A 20,745-nucleotide genomic window follows, 5' to 3' on the forward strand; every position below is an offset into this window, starting at 1 on the left:
AGCTTAAAAGACCTTTCAACACTCCCTCGGTTTTAAAATGTAAACACCATACGGTTAAAGATTGGGATACTTCTATCACTCGGATGTCAGCTCCTCCATCTTCCTACCTAAACACTAGTCTTTTTGCTGTTTTCACATCCACGTATCACATCGTACATAGGTGTACAGTGTATTTCAGGGGTCGTGGATGTCACAGGGGGACTCCTTTTCCTCAGCGTCTTCTGCCCCACAAGGGTAGAAGGAATCATACCAATAACACTGCTGTCTTACCTGAGTTCAAGGTAAGTGGTGTAGCTGCTTACACAGGGTGCAGAGCAATAGCTCCATGGAATCCAATGGCCTGCTTAGCTCCAGAAAGGCTGGGGAAACGGCAGCAACCCTTCGCTTCACAGCGTTCATCTGAAGAGAGAACAATAATGAGCTTTAATAATAATGACGAGTAATGAGCTGCAGGCGTGGACTCTGTGCTGAAGGTGACAGCCTGGGTGCTGAGCCACTCTGCCCCTCGAGAAAAGGTGAGTGTCAGGAGGACTTGTTCACTGGGGGCTGAATGGAGACAAACCCGGTTCACTCACACCCTTAGGTCAGGTTTGGGCTCCATCAGCTTTTGTGTCCTCCCAGACCTGAACCTGGGATTTTAACCTCCTGTGATCAGCAGCAGAACACCTGTCCTACCCAGGGCAGGACCCGGTTTTGTCCCCCTCCCACTCTGTGGGACCACCCAGCCCCGAATGCTCGGGGCCAAGCCCAGGGTTGCTTCGCTCCTCCCCAGTAAGTGCCTCAGCCACCCCCGCTGGGCAGGGGGGCAACCAACGGTCCGTCAGGGGTCACCATGGGAAAACACGCATTTCACTAGGTGACTTTAGGACATGTCATGAAATACAGGGCCTTTCTCCTCCCTGCCAGCAAGTCCTTTCAGGCCAGGCGGCTAAATACCCTGAATTTGTTGCCACCCAGAAAGCTGCTGGCATATAGGAATGAGCTCACAGGTTTGGGTCAGCTCCCGGAGGAGAGGTGCGAGCAGCACCAAAACCATCACAGCTGGCACTCATTAGGCTCTCGCCTGCAGCCCATGCCGAGGTGCCCGAGAGGGAGTGAGCCACCGAGGTTTCCGTAACCTGGAATCTGACCTCGTAATCTTCTTATCTCCCTCTCGGTGCTCTCCATCCTCTCACACAGAGAGCAGCTTGTCATACAAGGGCAGGCTCCTTTAACCTACTTAATGGTACTTTTCACCTTCAGGGTCTTCTCAAGCACTGGGTTTATCTTTCAATCGATGTTCTTCTAAGTGATGTCTATTTCAGCCTGGATTTAAAAAAAAAAAAAAACCAGCAAAACTTTCTTCTGGTTTCAATCAAAACTGTCGATCAATTGCCTTGCTCATTTTAGCCTTGCTTAGCAGTGTTGAGACTTCTGTGCAGTGCTCATGAAAGAGTCTGGGGGCCAGTCCCCAAGCTCCCTGCGCACACGGAGAGGTTTCCTATCTCACAAACAGTCCCATTGATTTTGTCAAGTTATTTGCTGAGCGGTTCAATAACCATCCCTACCTAGCAGGGACGACAGAGCGCAGCCCATCGTGAACAGTATCTTTGTTTAAGCACATTCCTGTGACCACAAAGGGGAAGCGCACACTGTTCCCGGCAGATCTAACATCTCCAGGGCTTTCAGTTGGACACCAAACTTTGGCACCAATTGCACTTAGCGAAACTATGAACGGCACTCACAGGGCCCTGTCCCACATCAAGCTCTCGCTTGCCTGAAGCCTGCGGAGTAAGCACTGCAGCAGAAGTGGCAGGACCTGGCCCGGTGGCTGTTCAGATGCAGAGGATTGAATAAATAACTAGTGGTTAAACTAGCAATTAATCTGCCAGTTGAAATATCCAATAGATCCCGTTTTCCTCCTGGTTAATGCAAATGAGAGTTGATTGTAAACATCTCATGCCTAAATTATACCTTAGAGAATCCAAGTAACACAGTTAGCCTTGCCTGAATTATTTCAATGAAAACAAGGCAGACAAATGAGTGTAATTGTCCAACTGCTTTTACTCGCTAGCTTTTGTCTTGCTCGGAAACTCTTGCAGCTGGACGTCCAACATAAGGTTTTGAATGTAAATGTATTTCTTGCCTCCAGATCTAGTACTATTAGCTAACCTGGTTTTCTTTCTCAGACAGAAAGGGGTGGGGGGGGGGCGGTAAAAATGGGAAGAGCTGGTTTCTGGCCTGTATTTCAAAGGAACATTGCACTCCAGCTCCCAGACGATCATTAAGAAACTGGTGGCCAATGCTTTTGTTATTGTGCTGGGGCCTCACACTTAATCAGCTTCAGCTCTAATAGCTCTGATCCCATGCAAGGGATGGGGAAAGACAGCATGCAAAAAGGTATTGGTTTCCCTGTGCCACTTCACTTGTTGCATGAAACTTTGCATCTGTTTTACACTATGACCTCATCAGAATGGCTCCTGGATGGAGCTTTTTGTTCTGGAATCAGACAAAAAAGCCAATGCCTACTTCTTCCCCAAGGGGCCAGTCCTTCCCTCCTTCCACGTACGTTCGTCCCCTCCATAGGCACTGCCTGTGGAGGGAAGCAGCAACTAAAGAATGAACAGATTTAGGAAATACCAAGTAACTGAGGAAGCTGGTCCCAGCGCAGCGCTAGTTAGCATTATGCCTGTGTAGCACTCAGTAAAGGCGCTAGGCACGGACACTTATTTTCCGCTAGCCACAGAATGGCCTTCAGCGTGAGGTACACTGTGCTCTGCTGCTGCAGTATCTGACTGTCCTCACCCAGAGGAACCCTGCGGTACCTTGCAGTCACCACACACGCACATACGCTGAATTTTGGCCTCCATGTTCATGCTGCCCACAGGTGGGCTCTGCCTGCTGAAACAGCAGGGCTGCACACAGCGCGGGAGCTGGGATACAAAAGCAGCAAATGCCTTTACAGTGGCTTCACCAGCTCAGCCTCACAGATGTTGTTTACCAGGACTGCAGTAAGGCTGCTGTGGGGAGCTGCCCATTGCAAGGCCAGATTAGTAATTTGTTGGGAATTGCCGAAGCGTTGGGCTGGCTGCTCAGGATCAGGAGGGGATGGTTTTCAATAGCACCTTCATCAGCCCTGCTGTTGGCAGGTGCCGACAGAGCCACAAACCAGCCAGACTGCAAGGCGGCCGCACAGATCCCTGCCTCTGCAAACACAGGAGCAAAATGGCACCATCTTGAGGGAGAGCGTTAGAAAAAGGCATTTGTATTATACCCTTGCACTCATTGCCCCTCTCGTAGGGTGTAGTCATCTTTGCAAGATGTCTAACAATGCAACTCCATTGAAGAAAACAAATAATTCTTTTAATTTCAGGACAGCTAACCGTGAGCTCGAAGCTAAAGATGCAATCATACAGCCTCCTGGTTTGAGAAAGGAAGAGAATAGGGCATTTCATTTTCCAGCAGCACGGTATATAACGCTTCCACTTCAGAAAACAAATCTATAACTCCTTATCTTTTCTTCACTGCAGATTCATTGACTAACAAATTCTTACCAGCTGTAACATTCATCTGCACACTTAAAAATCAACCTTGTAAAAGTCTACTTGTCCACAGTGAGTAATTCTTTCGATAAGCGAGTAATTTATCTCTGTGGAGGGGCTTACATTTGGTTTATGCTTTTGCTGCTTAGGTTAAAGCGCCGTGGGAGTCCACCTGTTTTGCATAATTGTGTACTTTAACTAAGTGTCAAGGGAACTCAGAGTTAGGAGTGGGTAATTTCATTTTTATTGTTATTAATGGCAACTGAATAAATAAATACAAAATAAAGAAAAATATCAAATTATGATCTGATTCTTGGATTTTTCTCAAGATTATTGCAGTAAAGGATGCTGGCTGGGCTGGGAAATTTCCATCCATAGCAGATTTTCAGGTGCTTCCTAAAATGTTTTCCGTTACGTATCCCTAGAGGTCCAGTATTTGTGTGATTATCGGAAGGAAGAGGTCTTGATTTTCCTTTCCTCCTTTGGTTTCCTTCATCTAATGACTCCTTAAGACTCCGCAACCCTCATTTTTCTTTACAGAATGCAAGAAACAGCATCCCTTGTTTTCACACTTCAGAGAAAAGACCAAAGAGACCTTTTGGCAAAATGTCAGATTGCGTGACTGATAACACCGACAATTGTTTCAGATGATGACTTGTGGCCATGTTAGACTCAAATGTGAAAACAAAACACATACATTTTATGTTGTCCACTTCACTCCATTTTATTAAATTAGGTCTAGTCATTAGCCGGTGGAGAGGGAGAAATGTTTCTATCAAGAAGTGGGGCGGGTGGTTGCATCTGACATCTCATCTCCTCTCCTCCCTCCCCCAACTTTCCAGCATTTTCCCTCCAGAGGTATTGGTGTGAAACCAGCTCACATGACAAATTAAAGTGATTCATAACCCAGCTGCAGTCTCTGTTGACAAGCCCCATTGCAAAGCAATCATGCAGATTTTACACATCCAGAGCACTGTGGAAGAAGCTTGGTTAGGAGCGTACACTGTGCTTTCAGGAGAGGTCTGGTACAACTTGGCTGAAATTCATCTACAGTACAGCACGTGAAGGCCAAATGGCTGTCACTTGACAACAGTTAATAATGTAGCTTTAAAAGGGATATTTTCCCTTCTAAATTAAATTTCCAAGACATCACCATGCATCTTCAGCCTTATCTTTTTGTCTAGTTTTTTTTTTTTGGCACACAAACAAGGATTACACAGATAAGTCTGCAGTATGGTTCATTCTGGCGGTGGCTTATCAATCATGGTTAATTACCTTGGTGGATCCATAAACTAGACAAATCAGCAGCAATTCTCTTTTCACCACGATCAAGTTAGGAAAAGCTTAGTGACCATTTCAGATGCAGCTGCCTGTCCTCCACAGGCAGCGCAGTAACCGAAGCGCAGATCTCCCTCGTGCTCGGCGAGAACGCTTCAGCCCGCACATGGATGGGTGCATTATGTCCGCCTCTCCCCGCTTTCTGCCATGTTGCCTCCCTTCCTTTCTGAGGGCTGGACTTTGCTACAGACTTGTATTCGTTTACTTAGAAGCTTAAAGCACTTTTGACTGCAGGCCAAATGGACACGCAGTTACCCGTAGTGTCCAACCAGCTACGCTGGCCAATTTGTTATTTTCACAAGCACTGATGTGCACACCCTGCCAAGATCGCTCTGAACTTGGTGCCCCAAAGCAGGAGCCAAGCTGCACTCCCCTTCCCCCCCGTGCCCAGATGAGGGTACTGGAAGCCTTGTTCTCCAGATGGTCCCCAAATGAGGGCTGTACCACTTTTCAGGGGCATGGCTCTGATCCCAGGGAGCTGCACGAGGGCCACCCCCTGTGTGTCAGCAGGCCTTCCTGTGCCACCTCACGGGGACCAGCAATGCCCTGGAAGCCCTGGGTCATGCAAACTGGGAGCACTTCCTCAGAGATGTTACCAGTTTCAGTTCCCCAGGATGGCAGAGACACAGATGGGCAGCACTGCTGTGGTTGTAGCGCTTGAAGACCCACCCAGCAAAATAAGGAGGTCCTGGCAGCTTCTCACGTATCTCCACATCATTGACCTGCCGTTCCCAGCAGCTCTGCGGGACGTATCCAACTCTTCCACAGCCTGCCCCTGGGCCCCACACAGCCTTGCTCTGCACTCCTCAACAGGCCACACGTTTGCCCCTCTAGCTGGAGTTTCCCTTGATCTCTCCCAATGATGCATCTTGGGGCCCACAGATCCAACCGTTCAATTATGGCTCCATACGCACAGCCCGTGCCTCCAGCTGATCCCCGAGCAGCAGCACGACAGACCCAGATCTCACGGCAGCGGTCCCCTGCGTTAAACAAAGGCAAGCTTCGGGTGAAACTCCATGCATGGTTATAGCATCCACAGTGGTTTTGTCTGGGGGATGACTCCACCACGGTCTCTTTGTTACGGGCGATCAGAGCACCCGGGTGCCTGCTTTCGCTGTGCCAACAGTCAGAGGGCTGCCGGGAAAACTGCCCCTCAGGCATCTCCTGGGCCCCTATACAGACACACCGCCCCATCCCCTCCTGCGAGGTCTCTTACAGCAGAGATGGCATCTACCTCAGGCTGAGCTACACCCTCTTTTGCAAAGGCTGACTGAAGCGGCAGCGTTTCTGATCAGGAAATACTGCGTAAATAAGGTTAACATGCTCATGCTGCATCCAGAGACCCTGAGTGCACGGTGCTGGCTGTGCTAATGGATCCACTTAACTCGCTGTCCTGGAGGGCTGAGCACCATGAAAGGTGGAAGGATGCTGGTGGCGCAGAAAAAGCAAGTCTTTCTCCCCAGGCTGAGCACTGGGGAGCAGCGAGGGCAGCCCCAGCCCAGGGCAGAGCCCTTGCTGATGGGGCACAGCCCTGCAGGCTTGGCCATGGCAGGCAGAGGCAGGTGCTGGTGGCAGGGTCCTTCAACAGCACTGGGTCCCTCCGGGGGACCCCATCAGGAGCAGGACAAGGTTACAGCATGGCTCTGAAGCCCACCCAGAAGGCAGGGCTAAAGGCACAACCAGAGAATGCTGTAACATGCCACCCGTGAGCCCCCCAGGAAGCGAGGTTGGGCTGCCTGAGGCTGTTGAGGACTGATGTTGCCCACACCAAATCTGTGCCAGGCTGACAGCGAGCTCAGACAAGCCCTTCCCTGTCCTGTCCAGTGAGTGCTGATGGAGCAAGAGGAGCCAAGAAGTTCTTGGGCAACACTGCGCCAGGTAACAGAGATCCCAGCCTCCCCACATGGTGACTGGCAGCTGCGGGAGGTGCACGATGGCCGGCGCTGGGCTCCAGGGGCTCCCCTGGCCATCGAGGGACACCTGCGGGGGGATTCAGACCTGGCCCAGACCTGCTAATTTAAGTTGTATGGAATTTAAGTTGCATGGGATGCCAGTGCTGCTCCTCAGAGCACAGGAGGGTCTAAGAATTGGGGAATATCTTGTCTGGACCTCGAAGGTCTGTGTCACACCAAGCAGATGGCGGTTGCCCTGCAAAAATCCCAAAGGAAGGGGTATTTGGAGGTATTTTCACCAGTGCCTCTGCTAAGGGAGAAAAGTGGCAGCAAAAACGCAGAGGAAGAAAATGAAGGATTTCAAAATAATGTCCTAAGCTGATTTCAGCTTTGGAGTAGATGAAGGGAACAGAGCTGGGATCCGCTCCCATCAGATGGAAGCAAATTGGACTATTTCCCGGACAGATTGGCCCCAGCTGGGAAAGACAGAAAGAAGGCAAGGAATGAAGATGGTTCAAGGAGGAGAACAGCAGCTCTGAGATACTGGGTGTTTTTAAGAAAGCCAGATTAGATATATTATAAAATCAACAGCATTAGACATGGCTGACACTATCGAAGGAGCCAAGAGAGAAAGCTTGTCAAAGCTGATAGTAAATCAAGGTGGAAAAGCAACCAGGTTTCGTGCTATTTTGCTTTTGAGTGTGACAAAACCTGCACCCTGGCCCTGCCCGTGGCTTGTGGGGCAAAGGGGACGCACCTGGGGGCTAGTGAGTGCTTCAAAACCTCTTCTGCCTCCCAAAGAGGCTTTAGGCAGTGGCTGGAGACCAGCGTGACTTTCTGGTGGAGCAGGGACCCTGCCTGTGGCCACACCAGGGAAACAGCAGGAGGCTCCGAGCCACAGAACAGGGGGAGCCCATGTGCAGCCCTGAGGACTTGGACTCCGCGCCTGGCACGCTATGAGGCCCTTTGGCAGACCCAGAGGGCTCCTGGGTCCTGTCCTCAGACCTGCCACCCATGCCATCAGTGACCTCGGGGATGTCATCCCACGCCCCTGTGCTTGGCTGGAGGGGGACTGCTCTGCCAGGCTGCTTGGCAGGAGTCCCTGAATATTGTTTGATGCATCATTAGCCAGAGCTTCAAGCACATGTTAGAAGCTTCCTTGGTGGAAAGCTGCAGCCCTTCCCAGATCCTCCTTCTCTGAAAGCTCAGAGATGGACCACCTCTACTTTGTGACAACTACCTGCACAGTCTGAAACTGTCAGGGTTTCCAGGTGCTCCAGACAAAAAAAATAATAAAAATAAATCAAACATCCTGGGCGCAAGCCCACAAGCTCAAAACCAACAATAAATGGAATGAAACATCAGCACTGCTTAGCGTTGGCTTGCTCCTCCTAAGAAGCCCATGGGTGGAAACAGGGTTTAGAGGAGCACAGGTACACCCCGAACTTCAGTCTGTGTGCTGATGACCCGGCAAGTTACCAAAACCGCTCATGCTGAAGGAAGCAGACCGAAGCAGGGCAGCAGCTGCTCCGCCGGGCTCCTGGACAGCAGCTCGCAGGGGGACCTCCTGCCACATTCTCCAGCGAGGAGTGGCAGTGGGAAAGGAAATGAGTCAGTGCTGAAACGTGCCAACAGAGAAGCAAAACCAGCACCAGTCAAAGCCATGGTCTGGCTTTGGGGTGCAGGGATGATCACGAGTGCTAGAAACGGGTAGCCCGGCAAGAAAAAACAGCTAGTCCCTGCTGTCTTCTGCCTCCACTCCCTGCCCAAAGCCCACACCCACGGGGTGAGACCCCCCAGCTGGGGCCCAGCACCAGACCTCCAGCCTTTGGGAGCAAACCCGGGTCCAGCGGGAGCCCCAGTGCTGCTGCCCAGGGCATGGGGGGGTGAGCCCTGTAGCTGCCTGGCCAGCGGCCATCGGGACTTTCCTGGGTCTCTGTCTGCACCTTGAGCCTGCCCATGGCCCCCCTGGTGTCATCGGGGAGGGACTCAGGGGCACCAGTGCTGGCTCCAGGGCCCTCAGTGGAGTACCCTGGGCCAACCTCCTCCCACCCCATCCCTGGCCTTGACAGGGGGAGATGCCTCAGCAAGGGGAAACCTCAGCATGAAATGATCTGGTCTGGGTCCTTCATGGTCCCAGCTGGCCTTGGCTGTCCCTGAACCTGTGACTACTCTGGGTGCCTTCATCTCAGAACAGGGCAGCAGCCTCCCACCAGCTGAGCCTCACCATCACCCCAACAATATCCACGAGGACAGCAGGTATCCATCCCATGCACACACTCAAAGCGAAGTCATAAAAATAGAAGGCAGCAGAGTGGGTGCCAGCTCTGCCAGGTGCCACAGCTGTAATAAAACCAGTGTGGGGCTGGAGGGCACAGGCTTCACCCTCCTGCAGTGCCCCAGGATGCTGGCTGGTGTGGCATGCAAGGGGTCCCGCAGCACCACTGTGCCAGGCTCAGGTCCCCCTTGCACACAAGGCTGCTGCAGCCACCCCAGGACAGGTCCCTGGGGCACTGGCACCTGTTGCCTCACCACCTGCTGCGGCCCCTGTGCCGGCAGTGCAGGAATCCAGAAGCAGAGGAAGCAAATCGAGCATAATTAAATAAAAGCCCCTTTCATAACCCAGATAGTAGCAATCTATCTACTCCGCTGCCATTATCACTCCGGCTCACTGCTACGTCCATGCTTATAACATGTTTAGGTTAGCCTAGAGAGAGCTATTATCTCGACCTACAAACTGTGCCTTGCTCATGTTTCTGTATCAGATGGGGAGACTGGGCAAGTCCATCTTTGCCTCTCCTCTTCATACACTTCGTGCTTATAAGCCAGCACAGTGGAGAGGAAAAGCAGAAGCTCCCCTGTGTATCAGCATTCCACAGCAGTTGGCTCCAGGCCTCCCCGTGAATGCCCGCAGCAGGAACAGCTTCAGCCACTGCAGCATGCTGAGAACCAGCTGTGCCAGCGGCAAGACCTGTCACAAGCCACCACCCCCAGCACCAATGAGTCTCAGCCCCAGGATTAAGCCTCTGTTCACAGGCTTTCCAGGCAACACGCTGTGGGGCTGGGCTGTCCTCATGGAGCCCCACAGAAGGGCCACAGTCATTTAGGGAGTCAGACAGGACATTCCGGCTCACTCACTTTTTGAGCCAGTGAATGCCTGTGTGGGGGTCCACGAGCAGCTCCTGCAACCACCCATGTGCCAGAGCCAAAAAAAAAAGGGTGTCTGGGACAGTGGAGCTCCAGATTTCCTTTAGCTGATGGGGAGAATGGGAAGGATTTTTAGCAGCCCAGTTAAAAGACATTTCCCAGTTGGCACCCTGAGTTTACCAGCTCTCAGCTGTGCCCCCTGTTCCCACAGCACAGGCACACCGCACCCTCCTCAGTGCCAGCTGCATCCGTGCCCTGCCCCGATAATTAACCGCACTGTTAGCACTTCGCCAAAGGTGCCAGCTGTAAGCAGTGTCTGGGAGGGGGACATGGCAGAAACATGACGGGCATTTTGCTAACAGAAGAGAGCGTCTCCAGGCTGAACCTCTGCAGGCTTATCTGGCCCGAGGGGAAGCGGGCAGCTTGTCCCTGCCATCACTGTCATGTGCCTGCACGCCCCGTGGGCCACCCCCGTGCTGGGCTGGCACAGCTGCCACATCCAGCCCCTCCGCTCTTCAGCGCCGCCGCTGCCGAGGGCCCCCCTTCCCTGGCCAGCGTCAGGAAACGGAGAATTTATCAATGCGGCCGTTGTTCCTGCGCTCCCTCTGTCCTGTTCCCAGAGAACCTCCGTATCTCATACGATTTGTTCCCCTCCTTTTTCTGTTAGGAGCCTGCCCTGCACCAGACAAAAGGCACTTTTGTGCGGGATCTCTGCCGCAGGATGCACAGCTCCACCAGATAAGGGCCGAGGCCGGACCTCGGGGAGCTCAGTCAGCGCGGCTCCCCTCGGCTGCCGGGGCAAGTCAGCCAACAGGTCAACCCGTCGCCCTGGAGCCGGCAGAGACGCCGACCGCGCGAGCCTGCGCTACCGGCAAAGGCGCCGCGAGCCCCCCGGGAGGCGGCGGCAGGGGGACACCCCGCGCAGCCCCACCAAGGGTTCGTGGGCTCCAGCCCCGCTGCGAGGGGAGATCAGACAAATGACCAAATCCCACTGTAATTACAGACACAGCCCCGCTTGCCGCAGCCGCCGCGGAGCACGCAGCCTCGCAGGACAGCCGCTTTGTGAGCCATCGGCGTGCGCCACCAGCAACCGTGCCCTGCAGCCGCACCCCCGGGGCGGCGGCAGCAACGCGCTGCTGCCCCAGGGCCCCCGGCCGCACCTCCCGGGGCCGCAGCGGGAGCGCGGCGCCCGAGCGGGGGGAGGCTGCCCCTCTCCCGGGCCAGCGCGGGGGCGGGCTGCAGCGGCGGCGCCCCGCGGGGCAGGGTCCCTGCGCACCGGGCTGTGGCGGGGGGCGCTGGCGCGGCCCGGCGCTGGGAGCCGTTCCCGTGGCTGCGCGGCCAGGGGGCCCTGCCTGGCCCCGTGTTTCCCAGCGCTGCTCGGGGCGGGAGCGGCAGGGACCAGCGAAGGCGGCGGCGCTGGGGCCGGGGTTTGCCCGCTGGGGCTCCCGCGGTGCCGGGACAGCGGCCCGGGGGACCCCACCCTCCAGCGGCCCTCGGCACGACACGGCCAGCCGCCAGGCGGAGCAGGACCCCACCGGGGGGCTTCGCCCTCAGCCCGGCCGGCCCCTGCGCGGCCCGCCGTGCGGGCCCGGGGCTGCGGTGCGGCCGCGAGGGCGGGCGGCGGGACCCTCGGGCTGGCGGCCCAGGGGCTGCTGCTGCCGCCAGGTGCCGCCAGAGACCGCGGGCGGGGCGAGTGCGCAGCGCCGGGTACCGCCGCCAGGGGGCGGCAGGCGCCTGCGGGGGGGCGCGCCCAGGGCCGGGTGTGGGCGGGTGTCGGCGCCCTTAGGCCGCTGCGTCCGGCTGGGACGGGAGCGGTGCGGGCCGCCCCCCGCGGTGCCCGGGGCCGCCTCGCTCGGCTCCGCGTGTCCTGGCCACGGCACCGGGGGGCGCGGCGGGAACGTCCGCCGGGAGGGGACACGGGAGGCAGCACGGAGCTGGCCCGACACGAGGCGGAGCCCCGCCAGGGGCCGGTTTCGTAAGGAAGGCAGGCACGCCGAGCCCGCACCGCCGCGGGGCCGGGGGGAGGCTGCCGCCCCGAGGGCGTTTTCCAGGGGGGCGACCAGAGGAACGTGCCCTACTGCTCCCGCCCTCCCCGCGCCCCTCTCAGAGTCCCCCCCCGAGACGCTCGCTCCCGGGACGCCGCACTCGGCTCCCAGGGGTGCCGAGACAGGACGAGACAGCGGCTCCCCCCTCAGCCCGCTCACCTCGCCAGCGCCGTCCCCTCCGGCGACACTTTCGGCAAGGCCGGGGCAAACGGGAGCCACCTCGGCCAGGCCCGGCAGGCCTCGCGGCTGACGCAGGGGCGGCAGCAGCACCCGGAGCGCGGGGCCGCGGGCGCTTCCCGCACACCGCAGCTGGTGTGAGGCGCGAAAGCTCCCACGGAGCCGGTGTTAGGCACGTCCTCTGCGGTGTCACGACAGAGATCTGATGACTGCACCTCTGCAGGACTTCAGTGGTGGAGGAAGCTCTGAACTCCAGACGGCTTGATTGCAAGCGAGCATCACCTGTGCACTGGCGGGGCTACAGCACACCTGTGCCAGAGAGGGAGCCTGAAAACACACCGCAGCTTCCCATCCCGCTCTTGCTTTTCTCCTCGGTGTTCCCAGTTTTGCCCCTTTGGACCAGGGCTGTCTTACCCAAAGTCCAGAGGGGATCGGGCTAGGGAATTAATTGTTCGGCAGAGCTGGTTTGCCCAGGGATGTACCATTTCACGCTAACTCAGGCAGCAGAAAACCTGCTTCACATTTCTGCTGAACTCCAGTCAGCAAGGGAGGCTCCACTGAGGCCAACAAGCCACTAACCGAAACTCTCTTTTAAAGCAGAAAGTGTGGATTTGGTGGTGGTTAAGGAACAGTTTGAAGACAGATGCCTGTGGCAGGGAGCTGTCTGTTTGGCCAAATTCCTACTACCAAAACGCATCAGTGCGTTGTGACTTGACCTGGGAGAATGACTGCTTTAGCAAGAAAGATCAGCCAATTCTTCGTCTCCACTGTGGCAACCCAGCATAGCCATACCCTTGCCACATCCCTGTTTGTCTCCCAGGACCTGGGTGGAGCTATCCAACCGCTTCCCACAGACTAACCGAAAAACTGAGTAACGATTCCTCCAAATTATGGGATTAAAACTGTTGACGTGGGAGTAGGCCATTGCTTTCACCCTTGGTCATTATGCCCCCCCTGTCAATCCTGAGCCACGTTCAACAACCACACCAAGTTCACCCAGTGCTCATCAGGTGACCACCCTGAAAGAACACAGAAACTTTCACAACTAGCATCCACATCCTATCTTGAGCCAGATGGCTCTAGCAAAAGCAGCCCCGTGCAGGCACTTAATCCATAATCTGCTGGAATTTGCATTCTGCTTGTGGGGAGACTATGGGGAGAAAATCGCTTTTGCTTTTTCATCTTTTGCTGGTTTTACAGCACTTGCACCTCTTCATGAGAACAGAGACGACGACTTGCTCCCCTTTCCCTTAAAAAAGTTGTCACCATTCCCTTCTCAGTTCTGTGTTCTCGTGGCCACATGACCAAAACCCGAGAGGAATGAGTATTTTTTCCACGTTGGTGAGGAATCTGCTCAGTTTCAGCTTGTACAAATACTAAACAACTCAGAAATTCTTCTATGAAACATGGCAGACAAAATACTTATGTTTAGAGTGGTGGCCCAACCAACATCATATAGACTCTCACCTTTCATCAGAGGGAGTGGGCTTTTGGTGTGTGAATGCCGTCCTGCCAGCTGAACTCTTCCTCATCAAAGTGCAGCTGGGACCTGGAGCTGCTCCATTACAAGATTCAGGTGAGAAATACAGGTGAGGCTAGCACCATATCTTGCTTTGCACGTGCAGCTGAGCACAGAGCTGATCCATCCCAGTCAGGAAAAAAGAAGCAAGAGCCAGCCCTGACCCCTTCTCAGCTGGGGCAGTCTAGGTTACAGACCCGCTGAGGTAGAAAATACAGGACCAACTCCCAGTTCTCCAACTACAGGCACCTTTTGGGCAGGTCATCTCATCCAACTGTACCCACCTCCAAATTGAGGACTGCAGGTAGGGAAGGTAGAGAAATGCCGTGATGTGCAAGCCACACAAACAGGTTGGACACCTGCAGGGATGGCCGTGACCCTGCAAAAGAAGCTGTCCCAGGCTCCAGGTGGACTGGAAGGAAACAGATTAAGAGTGCAGCGCTGCTGTTTCTCCTCCTCTGCCCACAGAGACCAAACACTGCCAGCCAATTAATTCTTGCCATGCGCAGGTGGTGCATGGCTGATTATAGGATGAAGTTTGGTGACTGCATCTACAGACAACTTGCTCAAATTTTAAGCTATTAGGGCTCAGCACAACACACCCCTTTTTTAATTCCCAACCATCCCTCCACGCCCTCCCCTCCCCCCTGGAAACACCAAAATTAGGCCAGTGTTAATAGCTGAGGTCTTTATTTAAAGTTTTTTATATACAGTAAAAGTGTCACAGAAGAATCTGTGACAATCAGACAAGACAAATGTAAATCTCTCTCAACAATTAGCAGCTTAAGATCTATAAACTACAGTGTTACGTTCACAAGTGTCATTTCTGTACTTTTCAACCCTTGCAAGTGAGTTTTTCTGTTTTTTTTTTTTTTTACACTTTTAAAACACACTTACAGCTAAGTCAATTGCCTACTACTATACCACCTGGCATACACAACACAGACACACAGGGTTTTTAACTCTTTAGCTACATTCAGAATTCACTTAAAAACTGGCCAACTACCCGATCTTGAACCCCTTTGTAGCTTGGCTTCTTTTGTTATAATGCTGCTTTTTTAATTAAAAAAATGCATATTTTCAAAGCTGCAAGACAGTGCTTTTCTGTCCCAGTGCAACATGTACAGAAGTCAACATTTAATCTGATCAGACCTAAGAACTCATGGGATTGGAATAAACCAATGAAATAACTGCTGTGAGCATGCTGAGTATCATTAAACTAAACTAAGGAGACTGAGAGAAAAGAGAACTTTATAAAATTCAAAACGGTAAATTTTTTTGCATCAAGATTTTCTTTCTCCTTTACACTGAAGGAAGTGGGGAAAAACAGATGAACTTCATTTGAACCATAGAATTTCAAGGAAAAGCTGCTGCTTTTTGAACAGTCCATTATATTCTTCCTTTTTTATATGCCAAGTTGATATGTCTAAACATATCTAAGCAATTTCAGAATCATTTCAACTCTGAATATGAAATGTTTTGGGAAACATTCTGCAACTCAGAGATGGTCACTAAAAAGTTAACATCCATAAGGAAGGCTAATAAAAGGTACTCACACACACACTCACATCCATGGCAGAAACTGTCTTCTACATGTCATCCAGAAACACTTCATCAAGAAAAGCAAACACAACCACTTACAAGGAAAGGGAGCTTTAAAGCTAGAATCACATTTCCAACAATATAATCATTGTTAAGCTATCGGAAATCATCACAGACCTTCAAATTGAAGAGGGAGGAAAACCCCAAAACGTTCTGCTAATGCAAAAGGCAAAACACATGGCAGTTGTGTTAGGATATGAAAAGTGGATGCAGCATCATATATGGCATTACTGCAGACAGCTTTCTGGAATGGAAGAAACTGTCGAGAGAGAAAAGAGACAGACAGACAGACAGACATTGTCCAGAACCATATGTACATGGCCTTCAAAAAACAGTTTTGAGGTGACAAGTTTCTATTAAGCCTGCGCCTTCTGGCAAATTAGCAAATGGTATTTACTGAAGATGACACAGAGCTGAGACACCAGATGAAATAAGGATACAAAGAGGAGTGACAAACACATCTGTCAAATACTACAGGCAAATGGCACTGAGCATCCTGATCCATTGGATTTCAACTCCTTCCTAATCTGACCACTTAAAAACCTACCATAAGCAATTCTAGTGTGATCAAAACTAAGAAGAAGAAATGCAAAGGCCGGGTTTCAGAAGTAAAGGCAACAAAGCTTTTCAATCATGTGCCAAATCAGTTCTTACTGCTTTTCACACTTTTGTTTCTGACAAAAACTACGCAATGCAAAGACAATAGTTACCCATGTAATTTGAATCAGCCAGAGGAGGGTGGTAAATACACAGTAGTTTCTGTGGTCTAGGGAGGGAATGTTTATGCAATCTTTGCTCTGTCTACAACTCCATAGAAAGCATGATTATTTTTGGCTTGAGTCAGTTGCACTCGGCAATTTGCGTTTTAAGTAGGACAGGAGCAGATTAGTGCACATGGTGACAGAGAGAGGTGTGCTGGGATCCCTGGGAGGGGGGTACCTGAGTTTCTTGTGACTACGGAAAAAATAGACGTAATCTTTGAAGGAAGAAGGATGGTCGGATGGCAGAGGACTTGCCTCTGCTGGCAACCAGAAGACCCTCAAGGCTGTTAACCTAGTTTGAGGGAATTTCTCAGAACCCAGAATTTGCATCACAGCATTAAGTCCTAGGCTTCTGTATATATACATGATGGACATGTTCCATTTATGTATGATTTCAGCTGGTTTAGGTCACTTGGAAAACATTTGATTCCTAAAGGGAACTTAAGCCTAGGAGGAAAGAAATTGGTAAGATCTAACTAAACATCATAAATGGTCTTGAAAGAGAATCCTGGAGTCTTTTGATTTCACAAAGACAAAATTATCATTCTATGATGAACGTTGAGTCTTGGCTTTTTTATGGTGAAAGAGACACCAGTTTAAAAAAACACAAACAGCATAGAGTGAATGCAGATTCCTTGGGCATGAAGCCTGCCTGCCAGTACCAAGAGGTCACCAGCAATAGCCTGTTGCTAGGACTCAAGAGCTACACTTGAAGCTGACATTTCCTTCAGAGCTTCAAAAAAGGTATCTAACACCAATTACTTGTCCCCATGGCTGAAGAAGAGGATGCTCTCTATGGTACACCACATGGATACAGTGTACAAAGAAGACCTCAACATAGACACACAAATGATCTTACCAGAGCCTGACAGGAGGAAAACTTTGGTTTCACTTTTCCAGGGGTTTGTTAAAAAATTAAATCAAGAGATATTTCAGAGACAACCATTCTTTTAAGTAGACCATTGATTCAGTATTTCTTTCCTTAAAAGAACTTGTCTTTTCCCTAGGAAGGGATGAACAGGAATTCCTTATTCTTATCCTGAGACCAGGAATGAGAGATGACGTGCAAATGAGAAATAAAAACACACTCTCCTTCACACCTGGAAAATGAAAAAAACAAAAGCCCTGCATGACAAAAATGTGTGGAGAAGATAGATGTTTTTCATGATGCTGCATCTGTATGCTCAGGAGGACCGATAAATGGCATATGAACGGCACTGCGTTCCAGACAGGCTGGCACTAGAAACTGCTCTCTGCCCTCCTCAAAACTGTTTCAGGACAAGATGGCTCACAATTATTCACGCATTTCTTCATTTAAAAACATCACTTCTTTATTTAAAAGGAAAAAAAAAAAAAAAAAAAAGACCCTCCCAACCCCTTCCAAAAAAACCCCCCAATAATAATAATAATAATAATTATAATAAAAAATCCTATTAGAAACAATAAGGAAGCACTGAGAGTTTGAGTATTACACTCTTCAAGTATGCTGTTTGGATTTTTTTTTAAATCTGTGAATATACATATATAAAAAAAACCTCAAAAGTGCGACCAAGGGCTTCTGCTTAAAGATAAGTATTTCAAGGACTACTTCAAAATACTGTAGCACGACTGTGCAGTTACTGTGTATGGCATGAGGCTTCCACTTCATATGCTTAGCAAAGTTAGCCAGCCTTATAGGAAGTTATTGTAAGTCAGGTTAGCACAAACGGCAAACCCAGATGCTGAGCTGGGAAAGAGATCCACACGTTGTTTTTCTCTTGGTAAGGAAAGAAACCACTCTGAACACATACATTTGGACATGGAATGCGAGCAGACTTCACAGTAAAAGTTTAGTGTTACAGGTTTGCTGTGGTACCATCATTCAAGGCTGTGCACTAGATTTAGCTTTGCTCATCTTAAGCTAACCATGTTCTCTTCTTCCTGACAGGTTTAGTACAGTAGGTTCAAGCCACAATTTAAATTGCCCATTGGTATGCTCCAAATTCCTGTGTTTTATTTATTTCTTTTGTACACTTTAAAGAATCTTAAGATTTGCATCCAAAGAGAACCATGCTACATAAAAATTATCCAGGATTCTCGCCAAAAAGAGTTCTTGAATAAAATCTAAAAAATACTATTGCAATGTATCTCGCAGAGAAAAAACGTTATTCTAAATGTAAACAAATTCACTCGGACACTTCAAAACTTCAGCGGAGTTGTTGCTGACTAATCTTTGCCACCAAGAGTGCCGGGAGGAGGGCAACACGGCTCATTCCTGCCGCCATCATCTGGGGGGAGAGAAGAACCGTTCCAAGTAGCCGGTGATGGCGTCCCAGTGTTTCCACAAAAAGGCAATGAAAACCACTATAAATAAAGTGCTGAACGTCCTATTGCGAGTCTTCATGAGGGGCACGACGCAGTTGGCCACAGTGGAAACGAAGACGAGGAGGACAGCCATGACAGCCAGGAGGATGTTGATGAACTTCCCCAGCAGGTTCCTGGCCGTGGCATTCTCCAGCCCCTCCAGCTGCACCACTTGCTGCTGCTGCTGCTGCAGCTCCATCTTGGAGATGCGGGTCTGGCACGCTTCCAGTGCCTCCTGTCAGCAAGAACACACTGCTGGGTTGCAAGCCCCCACAAGTCCGCCCCAGCGGCAGACAGCCCCCAGCTGTTACCCTACCAACCAGGCCAGACCAGGGCCACCTTCCTCCTGCCTTACGCACCTCCTGTGGGATGTGAGTCACTGTGCTGATCTCATATCCTGCAGCAGAGCAGAGGAAGCTGTGTCGTGTCATGTGAAGGAGGGTGAGGAGCCCCTGGTTAACTGGGTACTGCAGTTTGTAATGCACCACATCATCCCATTTACACCAGAGAGGCTCAACAGACAGGTGACAGGCTGGGCACAAGTCAGGCTTTGCTAAAACACACACTTCAGCTGCCACTCTGCACTGTCAGCTGCCTGTCCCTGCATACGGTGCAATGGTCACCTGAGACGTTTCCATCCTTCCTGCCTTGCTGTCAGGCCCAGAGGGAGGAGGATGCTGGCAGCCCTCAGCAGTCAGATAGCCTTTGTACAGAAAGGGGGGGGGGGGGGGGGGGGGGATGGACCCAGTGAGCTCTCACTTGAGGTTTGGTTCCAAGAGATCACTGAGGGGACAGAGGTGCTGTGTCTAGCCAGCACTCCTCCTCCCCTTCCTCTTCTGGGATGTGCATTCCCAGAGCCTCCTGTTTCTATCACTTTCCTTGCATTGGCTTGCACTTACTCAACCCCTCTCTGAGCCCATTCGATTCTCTAGTCAACCTGGCAGAAAACAGAGTCAACAAAAATAACTAAGCAAAAAGGCTCAGCCACTTTCTGCTTGCTCAGTGAACTAAACGAGCTCAGGGAAAGGTTAGAGGATTACCAAGGCAGGGACTGCACAGCTGGTGTCACAGGAGGAAGGTCTCCTCCAGACTGCAGCAAGCTGTGGCACTGGCACAAGTCCAGGTGACACTGCAAGGGCTGGAGGAGGGAGATGTCTAGACGGGTAAGAAGCATGAGATTTATGAAACTGCCTCTTAGGAAGAGGCAAAGCAAATGTAGGTGGAATAAGACTATCCTGTACAAAACATCATCTCCAAAGCACTGCTGACTTGGGATTGTTTACAGACCTCTTCTCCATGCTGAACCTCAAGTGACCAACCCAACCTGTAGTAAAAACTGGTGACAGGCAGTGGGTGGGCTAGAGAGAAGGAAGAGGTTTTAAGGCAATTAATGCAATGAGACATTTCTGCTCTTGGAGATACAAAGTCACACTGTTTCCATTAATCCTCCCTCAAGAGTTGCTTTTCTCAGACATGAAGGCCAACTTCGGGTAACACCTAGAAGTCTGCAGTAAGCCCCAGTCAGTCTGTCTCAGGCGGATGGCTGAAAAAGGAACCAGGATTCTCCTCCTCTGCAACATCAGCCCATGCTCTTAACTAATTTTTCATGCAAAAAACCTCAACACTTACCTTCCCCCCAGCAATGCTGAGGAACAATCTGTCCCAATTTGCAAGTTTACACTAAGCGCGCTGAATCATAAAATGAAGACTAAAAAACCCTATTGAAATCCCCACTTCAGTTTAAGTTTTCAACATTACTTCTTCCTGCCATGTTAAATTAAAGAGGAGAACAAAAGCTTGGATATTGTAACATTCCCCCAAGGGAAAGCCTCCTGTTTACTCTGTTGGAGGCCACAGCACCACTGTCCACAGGTACTGATTTATTTTAACCTTAACTTGAAGGTCACTGCGACCTGCTACATTTCTGTCATTGCATCATGTGTGTGGAGGTCAATGAAACACAACAGCTTCTCTTCAGTTACAGTCCCTGAAAGCACAGGGCCAAACTGCTCAGCCCCCTCTACCAGCAAGCAACCTGGCAGGACACTGACTCAATGGGACTTGCTGCTGGATCTACAAGCGTGCCAAAAACACAGCCTGCTCTGTCTCCAGACGAAATCACCTGGCTGAGGCACCTCTAGGGGGAGGAAAGAGAGAGAACTTTGACCTACAATTCTCTGCTCAATGCTATAAAAATCTCATGTCAGCGATCAGAACGGAGATGCCTGCTAAAACTAGCACAGCAACTATTTAAAACGAACAGTAGACCTGTTTCTGAATAGGCCTTTCTTTATAAGGTTTAGCGGCTGCTCAGATAATTTTCCAGGTCTCTTGCTCTGTGGAAAGCCCTCCAACTCCGTAATCTGTTTCCATAGCTTTGGTCTTTTACATACTGAAAGA

At 51.1% G+C, this 20,745-nt stretch overlaps 1 protein-coding gene across 11 annotated transcripts in view; it reads right to left on the reverse strand.

Annotated features, from left to right (window-relative positions):
• Positions 1-261: 261 nt before the first annotated feature.
• Positions 262-20,745, reverse strand: part of TMCC1 (transmembrane and coiled-coil domain family 1) — a 134,338-nt gene continuing 113,854 nt past the window's right edge. For 10 of the 11 annotated variants that reach the window (XM_055707279.1, XM_055707273.1, XM_055707276.1 and 7 more), the window contains one exon: positions 14,313-18,580. In XM_055707279.1, coding sequence (XP_055563254.1) covers positions 18,266-18,580 — 315 coding nt within the window. In that variant the 3' untranslated portion in view covers positions 14,313-18,265. Of the gene's footprint in view, positions 400-14,312; positions 18,581-20,745 lie in introns of those variants that run through there. The other variant, XM_014283553.3, reaches the window with a different exon arrangement.

This window comes from Falco cherrug, chromosome 4 (genome assembly GCF_023634085.1).
Source record: "Falco cherrug isolate bFalChe1 chromosome 4, bFalChe1.pri, whole genome shotgun sequence".
NCBI classification, from domain to species: Eukaryota; Metazoa; Chordata; class Aves; order Falconiformes; family Falconidae; genus Falco; species Falco cherrug.